The following is a 13,604-nucleotide window of genomic DNA, read 5'->3' on the forward strand; positions in this document are numbered from 1 at the left end:
AGATGCTAACTCTCTACTTGGAATCAAGCAATACCTTCTGCTTGTAAGTATCACTACTTCTTTATATTTCTCACCTTCAAAAGTCCAACTCAAAACATCTGATCTCCATAAACTCTTCTGGATCTTAGAGAGTTTTCTGCTTCTTAACAATCATCAGGTATTTAAATTGGCACTAATTAATATGTAAATATTCTTTAGTAGGTTCCAGTACTGCCTCTCCATTTAGATTTGAGAAAAGCAGGAAAAAACACCAGTCCACTCTTTAAATTTCCCACATGGTACACAGTTGAGACTGCCTACAGTAAAAATGCTTGACTGGTCTGATCCCAGTAATTCACATACCACCCTATGGGCAAAATACAGCATATCTGGCCCAGGGATTGGTTCAACAGAGATTTTCAAAAAAATTATTTACCTAACTAGCTATGAAATAGTACTTAAGTATGGCCTAACTACCTGTTCTCTGGTATCATTATGAAATAAAATGCCACTGAGTAACCATGACAAACTGCTTAGATCAACCTGGATTAATAGTTAAATATTTACATAAATTTGACTTAGTTACACTAAAATTACATCATTAAACAGACACTGAGAATTACAACAAAAGAAAAACAAAGTCTCCACATGCCTTCAATTTAGAATGTGCAACATGCAATACTCTTATGCCAAGAGTAATTTCTAACATCAAGAAATTTTAAACCTTCTCAACTAAACCATTAACAATTTAAAAATATATACATCCTTTACCCACATAGGTTCTTAACTACATAGAAAAAATCTTACATATTAATTTACCCTTACATGTTAATGTAAGTGTAAATGGCAAGAAAATACAGTCCTTCAAAGATATTGATACATGAAGCTTGAGTTTCTAAGTAGAGATGGGCACACAGGTTCCTTCAGTTTAAACAGACACTGAGTTTTAGAGATGAAAGACTACACAGCAATTATCCATGCCATCCTCATCATTTCACAGATGTGAAGATTACAGCCTAGAAAGCTGACCCAAGGTCACAAAGCTAGAGATCAAGGACCTCAAAAAAAAGCAGCAGAGTGCTCACTGTATTAATTAACCTGCTTCCATTAGGATATATTCTAATATCTCTCCAAATACTGAGGTTACATTTGGAATAACATTTCCTTTTATTATTTTCTGTTATTAAAATAAATTTTAAAAGAATGGACATTGAATCTTTCTTTTTCTAATCTCTGGGGATACTCATTATTTTCTCAAAAATAAATGTCAGTAGCTCTAAATCATGTATTTGAACTTTAAGATGCAGTCCACCAAACCCTCACATAAGGAATACTTTTTAAGTATTTATTTGCCATTCTAGTTTTACTTTCTACTCATATATCAGAAGTGCTACTTATCACAGTGAACTGATTATTACTTTAATGATCTGAAGAAGCCATTAGGGAGACCCCTAAGACTACTTAGGGCTTTTTATTTTACCCTACATTAAAATAGCTCATTATAACTTGATTTCTAGGTTGTATCTGCTTTTCAGCATTTTATGTTTTCATTCCATACTGACAGGTTTTGTCTACTGTCACTTCTTACTACTGCCAATGAGTCTGCTTTTGTCCAACTCTATTCCATTTCTATTCTATGGATTTAGAAGCTACATATTCCAATTGATAAGAACAGTATATAAATCAAGAGTAAATGTGTTCTTGATGACAACCTGAGAGCATTCTATAAAACCAAACCCATATATTTTAGTCTATCAATTCTAGTTGTTTAAAAGTACTCTGTAATTACCTCCTTGTTCTCATGTTTCAAAATAGAGATAATAGGTACATGAGGTATTTATACAATAAAAAAAAAATTTATACCTGATTCCATAACATTTTTATCGTGAGAACATCTAGTTATCTTGAATTTTATTTCATACTACCCTCTGATCAGATACTTCTTTAACACATCTTAAGCTTTTATCAATTTTCTAAAATTAATATTTTCTTTTGGGTCTTCCTTCCATTACTTAGAAAACTGAGTTAGTTACAACTTTATAGTAATTTCAACCAAGATCTATAGCCTCCTGAACATGTTCAGATGCTACTGATCTGAAACAAAAATAACACCTTCTCTAGATTATTACTACTATTAATATGATGACTCACTAAGACCCAAAGGCAACAAACTATAATAAAGTTTTCATTTCTACTTGTCAGAGAATCAGTTCCTATAAAATATTTCAAAGTCCATGTATGGTCTACCAACCTCAATTTCAAAAAAAAATTTATTTCTAATATGGAGAGATTTTAAGTTTGACTTGTAATGAGTTTAAATTAGGGAAGAGATCTTTAAAATTTAGACAAAGCAGTCAGAAAATAAAGTTAAAACATGGTTAATATACCTACAATGAATCACATTAACAGCAACTACAACATTAAATTAGATCTTATCTTAAAAACAGAATACATTAAGATAAAGAAATGAGCAAACACAAGCAGAAGGATTTCATTCCTTCACGTCTCTATTCCATGCACAGAGATCAAATAAAATTCTACATATAAGAGATACGTAACAAGAAAAAGAAAGGGTAAACAAAAGGCAAGAAAAACATAGTCCATAAAAAGCCCTCCCCCAACTCAACAGATTATCAACCACTGTGAAGGCAACGATCCCTATTATCACCGCCACATCCCATGTAGTCTCATGTAAGTTTCAATTTCACCTACCTTTCTTCTCTGAGAGATGTTGAGGGCACCAAAGTCATTAAACAAGGATGAAGCAGGTGAAGTTAGAGCATCTGGAAGGCAAGTTACATAAGTTTCCATCCACATTGACAACTCAGGTAACCCACAAATCTGAAAAATGTTTAACTTGACAATGCTTATCACAGTAATAAAAATCATATACCACAGTAATAGTTAAACCAATGCCTCACATACAGTGCATGTTCAAATATTTTCTGAGTGAATGAAACACAAACTGGAGAATGCTTCATTCAGCCAATACACAAGACGCTGTATGGATTAGGGTGCATCTGTTTGCTTAGAACCAAAAGAAAAATCAAATAGAGAAAAAAAGAAAAGATGACTTTTAACCATGTCTATTAGGAATATGTTTATGAAAGAAGTAAGTCTCCCTCCAGTGAATGTTTGTGTACAAAACCAAATCACGAGAAAAATTAAAAGGGAGGGTTGGGGGGAGGACTGCCAACTTTGACTGGACTTGTATTTTAAAATTAGGCAAGAACTTAAAAACATACACTTTACAGAATATTCCATATTTTAAGTTTATCACTAGATATTTGATATTCTTACTGATACATAAGGTAAATTAAGTTTTCAAAGATGGAAATGTAAATGTTTCAAAACACAAACATGAGATTCAAAGATTTTATAGGTTCAAAATTCTATTTCTCTGTGGCCAGAAGTTACAAACCAAAATATATCTCAAAATTGTTTCTCAATGAACAAATCAGAAGTGTTTCTGAAAAGGTATGCATGATATACACTGAAATATTTTATGTTCATTTCTCAGCTTTAATCTTGTTTCTCATTATCTATGAAATCCTAAAAAATATAATAAACATTCTTATTTAAAAGATCCTTAAATCTCTTCATAATGCAGTATACATAGATTCCTGCTTAATTTCTCTGGCTTCTTTTGCCTGGACTCTCATAGTCTAGCCCTTCATTAGAATTAACAATAATTTAATATAGCTAATAATGCAGAGAGAAAAGCTAATAAAATAATGACATAAGATAATTTCATGTAATTGATACATTCAAAGCACTTAAAGATAGGTAATATTATTCATTCTTTATGCTATTTTTGATAGCCTTTCAAAGTCAGCTTATAACCTCTGTGGGAATGCTAAAAATATTGTAATGCTACAAATTAGTTACTAATAATTTTATTCAACAGTAAAATGTTGCTTTTTTTCTAAAGCAAGAGACAAAGATTTAAATTTCCAAACAGTGATAGAGATTTGATACACAGGAAATAATCAACATGCAACCATTCTCACTGTCACTAATTGTATCTTACTGATGCAGAGTATTAATACTCGTTACACATTTATAAAAAAATCATTGAACACTTATTTTTAAAATAGGATACAAAAGATACCTGAAAATTCTTTATCAAAAGCCTTAAAAATGTCCATTATCTTTGAAACAGTAATTCCATGTCTAAGAATGTCTCAAAAATAACTCATTCAAAATATGAATACAGATTCATACACAGAGTCCAATACTGGGGTATAAAAGCTTTTCTTAAAAAACAGAAACAAAAATAGTTATGAAAATAAATAGAATTCAATTTATAATTATCAAGAAACATTCAAATAATTTTAAAGTATATCTAATGGAATCTTAATATATACTTAATAATTATTATGTATTATGTGTGTGTATATATATGAGAAATATCTTTACTGAGTGTAAAGATAATAGATCCTTTTTATTTCCTTCCCTATACTTATTTATAATTTTCAAAACTTCTACAATGAACACATTGCTTTTAGAGTCAGAAATAAGTATGTAAAAGAAAAAGGAACTAAGTCTTACCATGGCCTGCATATGGCTTGGCACTGTCATTTAGAAGGCTTGGGGAGCTGTTACTATTAGTCATTCGCTGAAAAATAAAACATATATATGTAATATCACTGATATTCACAGAATTAAGAATATTCAAATGATTTAAGTTAGGACTGACCCTCTTTGTTTCTCACCATCCAATCTCTTTCACATTATTGACACTCCAATCTTCCTATAAATGTTGCTGCTTGGATTACAATCATCTGTGCAAATAGTCTCCATCAAATGAAAATTATACTTACTAGCCAGGTATTTAAATCCCATTACAGACCTATTCTGAACTGCACTTATTAGCTTGGGCAAGACACATAACCACTAAGTTTCCTTGTCTATGAAAAATAAATTCCAACATCCATGTGAGAGGATATAAAGTGATTAGATTTCTAAAGTCAATAAATGCTCTCTAATATCCTCCCCAATGCATCTTATCCCTCATAAACCTTATAGATTCTATAAATTAGGCTATTCTCTGTCCTCTAAACATGTCCCATGCTTTTTTTACATGCTCCATAGCTCCTACAGTCTTACCATCCTGAAAAGCATTCATCCCATACCCACAAAACAAAGCAGAGTGAAACTAGTCTCTATCTAATCTGTACAAACTGCACTGTCACTCCACCCCAAACTCACCCTTGAATGCTCACCCTGACTCCACCTCTACAGGATATGGCGTACCAAATCCCACCTTCCGTTCAACAAATTTGGAATAAATGAAGACTCTAGATGTGCCCCACTTTGGAATAAACTTCACTGCTTAGTGTCAAATAAACTCATACCTGCATTAAGGGATACTTTGTTTCCACAGGGCTTCCAAATCCATTGACTCCAATAAAGCTGGTGCTGAAATAGGAATCTGTGAGACTGGTATCAGTTAAAGCACCTCCGTCTATTCCAGGAACTGAAAGAGAAGGAAAATTCAACTATTTCAGTTACTTAAAAGCACAAAACACTGATGCAGTTTGTGTTCCTACTTACGTTATACTATGTCCAATCCCTGTCACACTTACTTTTATTTACCTGTTCATAACAATAGGAACAAATTGTCTCAGCTCTAAAAATGATAAAAATGTTCAAATTGACTGATTTTTTTCCTACAGAGATAACATTTTATATCAGTCACCTAAGAGTCACCAAGCACAACACAAAGAAACAAACCACACTTGCATTTCCAGTTTTCTTTAACTTTGCAAGACAGTAGAATATCAACCACTGCAATTTTTCCTGTGAATCTTCATGTGATAAACAGACACAGGTTTCTCAGGACTGCTTCTCTTAGCACATCTTATGAAAAAGACCAGCAGTCTCACATTAACTCATAATTCAGTAAAAACAGTTCTGCAGAGACAGCAATGGAAAAGGGTTCAGAAATCAGATAAGCTGTCTGCTGACTTTAGGATAGTGTAATACCGGATGACTGTAACTAGTACAATGATTGTAATCCATTGTATATCAACAAAGTAATGGACAATATGTTTTAGATGCTACTTCCTGATAAGTACTTGGAATTCTGCTATTTTCTAAGCTGCTAGTTAAATACAAAGCTTTACAAATCAGCTTAACTGCAACGAGGACTGCAGAGCCTCTAAGAATCACTGAAACCACTCCCAACCCACCCCCGAACATGTAAACTAAAAAATTCTAGTAGTTGGATGTAGGGTGCTATGATCTAAATGTTTCTATACCACCAAATTTTATATGTTGAAATCCTAAGACCCCAAAATGATGACATTAAGTTAGAGCCTCTGGGAGGTGCTTTAGTTAGAACCTCTGGGAGGTGCTTTAGGTCATGAAAAGTGGAGCCCTCATGAATGAGATTAACGTTCTTCTAAGAAACCCTACACAGATTCCCTAGCCCCTTCCACCATGTGAGGACACAGCAAGAAGGCACCCATCTACCAATCATTAACTGGGTCCTGACCAACTATCACACAATATCTGCAAGTGCCATGATCCTGGACTTCCCAGTCTCCAGAACTATGAGAAATACATGTTTTTATAAGCCACCCAGTCTGTTGCACTTTGTTATAACAACGCAAACTGACTAAGACACAGGGGATTCCCTGGACACAATCTGAGGTAATTTTTATCCTTATTTCTTAAAAATTATTTTTCAAATATAACAATGAAGCAAAACTAAAGGAACAGAACAGCAGCAGACTCACAGAACCCAAGAATGGACTAACAGTTACCAAAGGGAAAGGGACTGGGGAGGATGGGTGGGAAGGGAGGGAGAAGGGGAATTAGGGGCATTACGAATAGCACACATAATGTGGGGGGAGGGCAGTATAGCACAAACAAGACAAGTAGTGACTCTATAGCATCTTACTACACTGATGGACAGTGACTATAATGGGGTATGTGGTGGGCACATGAGAATGGGGGAATCCAGTAACCAATATGTTGCTCATGTGATTGTATATTAATGATACCAAAACAAAAGAAAAAAATGGGTAAAGGATTTGAACAGACATTTTTCCAAACAAGATGCACAAATAGCCAACAGGTGCATAAAAAGCTGCTCAACATCACAAATCATCAGGGAAATGAAGATCAAAACCACAATGAGATACCAATTCACATCTGTCAGTATGGCTATTATCAAATAGACAGGAGACAAGTTTTCATGAGGCTATATAGAGAGAGAAAAATCCTTGTGCATTGTTGGTGGGAATGTAAATTGGTACAGCCACTATGGAAAACAGTATGGAGGTCCCTCAAAATATTAATAATAGAACTACTGTACCCTCCAGCAATCTTACTTCTGAGTACGGTAGTCTCCCCTTATCTAAGGCCTTGCTTTCTGCAATTTCAGTTTCCCCCAGTCAGCCCTGGTCCGAAGCAGGTGATCCTCCTTCTGACATATCATCAGAAGATCAATAGTAGTCTACTACTACGTGACAGTGCCTATGTCATTCACCTCACTTCACTCATCACACAGCATTTTATCATCTCTTATTATCACTACAAGTATGCATACAGTACAGTAAGATATTTTGAGAAAAGGATGACATTCACATAACTTTTACTATATTACTCTGTTTTATTATTAGTTATTAATTTCTTACTGTACTTAATTTATAAATCAGCCTTTATCATAGATATGTACATATAGGAAAAAACATAGTATATATAGGGTTCATACTATCTGTGGTTCAGTCATCCAGTGCAGTCTTTGAATGTACTCACCAAGAATAAGGGGGGACTACTGTACACATCTGAAAATGAAATCACTAATTCAAAGAGGTTCCTGCACCTCCATATTCACTGCAGCATTATTCACAATAGCTTCTGATAGATGAATGGATAAAGAAAATGTGGTGTATACATACACAATGGAATATTATTCAGCCAAATAAAGGAAATCCTGCCACCTGTGACAACATGGACGGATCTCGAAGGCATTATACTAAATGACGTAAGTCAGAGAAAGACAAATATTGTATGTTCTCACCTTTATGTGGGATCTAAAAAGCAGAAATCAAGAAAATAGTAGAATAGTAGTTAGTTGTCAGGGGCCAGGGAGTAGGAAAAATGGGAAGATGTAGGTCAAAGGATACAAAATTCCAGCTATCAGATGAGTAAGTTCTGGGGACCTGAAGTTCAGCATGGCAACTATAACAAACAATATTATACACAAAGTTGTTAAGAGAGTAGATCTTGCTATCACCACAAAAGAAAAAAAAAGGTGATTATATGACAGGGTGGAGGTTTTAGCTAACCTTACTGTGGTAATCATTCTGCAATATATAGGTATACCAAATCATGTAGTACACCCTAAATTTACATATATGTCAATAGTATCTCAACTGCACTGGGAGTTAAAAAAACATTCCCCATAAATACTTACACTTGGTTTTCTTGTTTTGGAAAGAAGGAAATGGGAATTGATACTTCAAGAGTAGTTAGGAAAAATCACTAATCCATGATACATTATTTCATTCTATATAGATCACAAATTTTTTTTATTATTCTTATTACTAAGACATAATACCTACTTACCTCACAGGACTTTGAGGAGAAAAGGCATGTAGAATACTTTTCAGTTTAAATTACATTAAATGTAAGGCATGTTAGAGACCTTAACTACCAAGACTAAATAACTGAGAACTTTCTACTTCTTCAACCCCTTATTTCTGCAATCCACTTTAATCGATTCAGTAATAATCAACTGAACAATCAGTATGTAGATATGACAACTGTGGCAAAGATGATATTACTTTTATTTTGTGGTTAAGCAAACAATGATTCAGAAAAACTAGATAGCTTGCCCCAAATCACAAAGCTAGTAAGTGGTAAAACAAGAATATAAAAGCAATCTCTCTATTTGTACTCATTTCTATTTATACTTACTAAAATGCCCTTCAATTAAGACAGGAAATTATAAATCAAAAGATGAAACTTCAAGTCTTCAGTTTTAAAATGATCATAAGATACTCAAAACTTTGAACCAAAGGATCTTACAGTAAAGAATAAGAATTTCTATACCTGCCAGCAGTTACGCTGCAACGAAGATAAAAATGTGCATAATAACCTACTAAAAAAACAAAACCCAACCTCATAGCTTAGCTAAGTAATTGTCATCCTTCACCTTCAATCTTGTCCCCCACTGATGAAATGTTTAATGCCCTAAAAACATCACAATAGGTCAATGTTATCCAATGGGAATTCTGAAGTCAAGTAAATTTGGAAAATACTAGAAAAAACAAATATAAACTAATTTCTTTATTGCACATCTCAGAGGCTGCATACACAGTGTGAAATGTGACAATCCCAAAAGAAGACAGAATACTTCCCAAATTTATCTGACTAGGGAACCCTTTCTACATGAAGCAGCTTGAAGAGCTAGCATTTCATAGAACACATTTTACAAAAAGTATCCAGATGAAAATACCAAGTGGTTTTCCTGTGCCAAGGAGGACATCACAGAGAAGATGCTGCCAATGTTTATCCCAAGGCATGAAATCTAAACTTCCTCGTCTGACATCAAAAAGCCCTCAACAATCTGTTCTTAACCTATCAGTCCACCATTTCCTAAAATTGCTAAGTTTGAATCTCATTTCTGCTACTTACCAGCCACAAAGTCTTGGGAAAAATGCATATAAAATGATTATATCATCACTTGTAAAATGAAAATTATACCATCTATCCTGCAAACCTCAATAAAGTTATGAAAAACAATAAAACAGTATCTTAAAAGTTCTTTTAAAAACCTTAATGGATGCCACACTGAGGGATTAAACATTGCGGCATGAGAGGTGAGAGACCTCCTAAAACCACATATAAGACAAACATATAATTAATACAACTAATCCTGAAAGAGCAACAGGAGAGAAGACTGCGCCAGATTACATACACCTGGAAGAAAGAACAGACCTCACGAAACAGGGTAATGTACCAAAGCCATGACCAGGAGGACCCAAGCCCTTCCCCCACCCCAGCTCACCAGCAAGAACAAGAGAAACAGAGTGGGGAGGGAGTGGAGGCCTGGGACTGCTGAACAGCAAGCTCAGGAGATCTGTTCTGGGAGCAAGAACCTACATTGCACGGTGCCATTGAGACAGGGACAGTGGGTGTAGTCAGAGTAGGGTAAGGGCCTCCGGAGGGGGCAGGGCGGGATATTTGCAGTCAGAGCAATGTAACTACATGCAAGGAAACCCCCCTGCTAAAACTCTATGTTAAACATTGAGCTCTAGAATCATTCTTCAGTGAAATCAGTTAATGTTCCCCAGATAAAGAAGAGTAGCACATGTTTTATTATGCTAACCATTTATAATCATGTGTAAGGCTCACTTTAGCATACTAAAAGGCCCAGGCCTATGTGCTGTCTTTCTCCTTCAGATCTGACAAGTGATTTTGCAAACTGGGCAACTCATTTAGCAAGTAAGCCCAGGCATTAACAACACAGTAAAAGGCAGGAAGAATTCCACCTTAAAGATAAGATTGCATTTTAATACCCAAGAAGTTAAGACGTTAGAAATTCTTACCTTACTCTTTAGCAAACAATACCTCAGCCCACCTTGGGGGCTGAGCAGGTGGCCTTGTTTCATATGCTCCCAGACCAAGATGCTGGTATCTCAGAGAGAAATCATCAGAGGAAGTTGCTTGTGTTAAGTTAATTCTAAATACTCAGAAACCACTTAACAAGTTCACACCCCTAAGTTTTTTCATGTTCTCGAAAAATCCTCAGCTGCCTATAAAACCCCCTAGACAACGCACCACTACGGACTCTCTTGTCCCCTCCTGGCGTGAGCTGGGAGCTCTGTCCTTTCACTTTATCTCTAAATAAAAGCCTGTACCTTGCTCTTCTACCTTGACTGTTTGTGAAGCTCATTCTTCGGCTCCGCAAACAAGAACCCCGGCATCACCATGGTTATTAGTGGGGTTGGAAAGCTAAGACAGGCAGAATACCTGGAGAGACTGAGATTCCAGCTGCTTATGGAAAACAGGGATTCATATCCTGCTGATCTGGGCGGGCAGTCTCAGAGACTTCCTAAAAGTGAGAGGGCTGCTAAAGGGGCAAGGATTTCAGAGGTTACTGCTCAGGAGAAAGGACAAGTAGACAAAATTGTCCAGGTGCACTCTGCCCAGCAGGTTGGGAACTTTCACAGTCTTCAGGCACTACATCCCCCTGGCTGGCTACCCAGCTCCAAGGCCCCCCACCATGATATGCAGCCTGCTGCGCCTTCCTCCTGGCAAACCCACACCTGGCTTGCAAACCAGCAGCCCCTGCCCTGGCGTCAGGCCAGCCAGAGGGAGGCCCCACCTACAGCAGCTACAAACACAAAGCATAGAGGCTTACACCTGTGTGTTAGGCCCACTGGTTCTGGAAGTGGAGATAGGCATAGCAGCCGGGAAGCAGGAAACAACTCTTTCCTCCCCTCAGGCACTAGCACCACTCCCCTGCAACCCCTGACATCGCTTCAGGGTCTGAGCAGCTCCAGAGTAGAGCTTCTGGGCACTAGAGGGTGCCACATAAAAATATGAAAAGTCAAAGGAACCTGGTTCAAAGCAAAATCTCAACACCAGAAAAAGGATCGAGTGAGATTGAACTAATAAATCTTCCTGAAAGAGATTTCAACATAAAACATGCTCCTGGAGGTACAGAAAAATATTCAAGAACTCAGGAACAAATTTAGGACAGAGATCCAATCGTTGAGGGACACTATGCAGGGTATTAAAAGCAGATCAGATATAGTGGAGGAGAGGATAAATGGAATAGAAATTAGGGAAGAGGAATACAAAGAAGCTGAGGCACAGAGAGAAAAAAGGATCTCTAAGAATGAAAGAATACTGGGAGAACTGTGTGACCAATCCAAATGGAACAATATTAGTATTATAGGGGTACCAGAAGAAGTGAGAGAAAAAGGGATAGAAAGTGTCTTTGAGGAAGTAAATGCTGAAAACTTCCCCAGTCTGGGGAAGGAGACAGTCTCTCAGGCCATGGAGGTACACAGATCTCCCAACACAAGGGACCCAAGGAGTACAACACCAAGACATATAATAATTAATATAGCAAGGATCAAGGATAAGGACAGACTATTAAAAGCAGCCAGAGAGAGAAATAAGATCACATACAAAGGAAAACCCATCAGGCTATCATCAGATTTCTCAGCAGAAACCTTACAGGCCAGAAGGGAGTGGCATGATATATTTAATACAATGAAGCAGAAGGGCCTCAAACCAAGATTACTTTATCCGGCAAGATTATCATTTAAATTTGAAGGAGGGATTAAACAATTTCCAGAAAAGCAAAAGCTGAGAGAATTTACCTCCCACAAACCATCTTTACAGTGTATTTTGGAGGAACTGCTATAGATGGAAGTGTTCCTAAGGTTAAATAGCTGTCACCAGAGGTAATGAAAAGGGATAGACAAAGAGTACAGAATATGATACCTAATATATAAAGAATTGAGGAGGAAGAAAAGAACCTTCAGATTGTCTTTGTAACAGCATACTCAGTGAGTTAAGTTAGACTCTTAGACAGTAAGGAAAGTAACCTGGAACCTTTGGAAACCACGAATCTAAAGCCTGAAATGGCAATAAGTACATACCTATCGATAATCACCCTAAATGTAAATGGTCCGAATGCACCAATCAAAAGACACAGAGTCACTGAATGGATAAAAAAACAAGACCTAACTATATGCTGCCTAAAAGAGACTCACTTCAAACCCAAAAACATACACAGACTAAAAGTGAAAGGATGGAAAAAGGTATTTCATGCAACTAATAGGGAGAAAAAAGCAGGTGTTGCAGTACTCATATAAGACAAAATAGACGTTAAAACAAAGAAAGTCACAAGAGACAAAGAAGGACATTACATAATGATAAAGGGGGCAGTCCAACAAGAGGATATAACGATGATAAATATCTATGCACCCAATACAGGAGCACCGACATATGTGAAACAAATACTAACAGAATTAAAGGAGGAAATAGAATGCAATGCATTCATTCTAGGAGACTTCAACACACCACACACTCCAAAGGACAGATCCACCAGACAGAAAATAAGTAAGGACACAGAGGCACTGAACAACACATTAGAACAGATGGACCTGACATCTACAGAACTCTACACGCAAAAGCAGCAGGATACACATTCTTCTCATTCTTTTTTTTATTTTAAAGAGCATTTGTGATCTTTAATATACTATGAAATTATTGAGGCTTTATGTTTATAAATATTGTCTACCTTACCCATTAAGACATATGGTCCACAAAGGAAGGGGTATTTTATTTGGCTCACTAACGTATCCCAAGAATCTAAAGTAGTAGCTGACACAGAGTAAGTCCTCAATAAACATTTGATGATTAAATAAATAGAGACTCTACTTTTAGCCCAAATTATGATAAGCTGAAAGCTTGCCAAAAATTAAATTTTGCAAACACATTATTTGTATAACACTAAATCTTTTTATAATATCAGAGGACGTTGCTGTAATTTTTACTCTAAAAGTTGCCCTGATTTTTCCAAGCTTTAAGCAGGTAGATTCCCTGTCCCATTTTTGTCACGACTCTTCCTCAGAGATAGCTGACATATT

The 13,604-nt window shown here is 36.1% G+C and overlaps 1 protein-coding gene across 3 annotated transcripts in view; it reads right to left on the minus strand.

Moving 5' to 3' along the window:
• PAN3 (poly(A) specific ribonuclease subunit PAN3) overlaps positions 1 to 13,604 on the minus strand; it is a 139,659-nt gene that overhangs the window by 116,612 nt on the left and 9,443 nt on the right. For all 3 annotated transcript variants that reach the window (XM_057490030.1, XM_036917346.2, XM_036917348.2), the window contains 3 exons: positions 5,337 to 5,458; positions 4,531 to 4,597; positions 2,692 to 2,762 (listed from right to left, as the gene is read on the minus strand). In XM_057490030.1, the coding sequence (XP_057346013.1) occupies positions 2,692 to 2,762; positions 4,531 to 4,597; positions 5,337 to 5,458 (260 nt within the window). The remainder of the gene's footprint in view (positions 1 to 2,691; positions 2,763 to 4,530; positions 4,598 to 5,336; positions 5,459 to 13,604) is intronic.

This window comes from Manis pentadactyla, chromosome 2 (assembly GCF_030020395.1).
Source record: "Manis pentadactyla isolate mManPen7 chromosome 2, mManPen7.hap1, whole genome shotgun sequence".
Taxonomy (NCBI): domain Eukaryota; kingdom Metazoa; phylum Chordata; class Mammalia; order Pholidota; family Manidae; genus Manis; species Manis pentadactyla.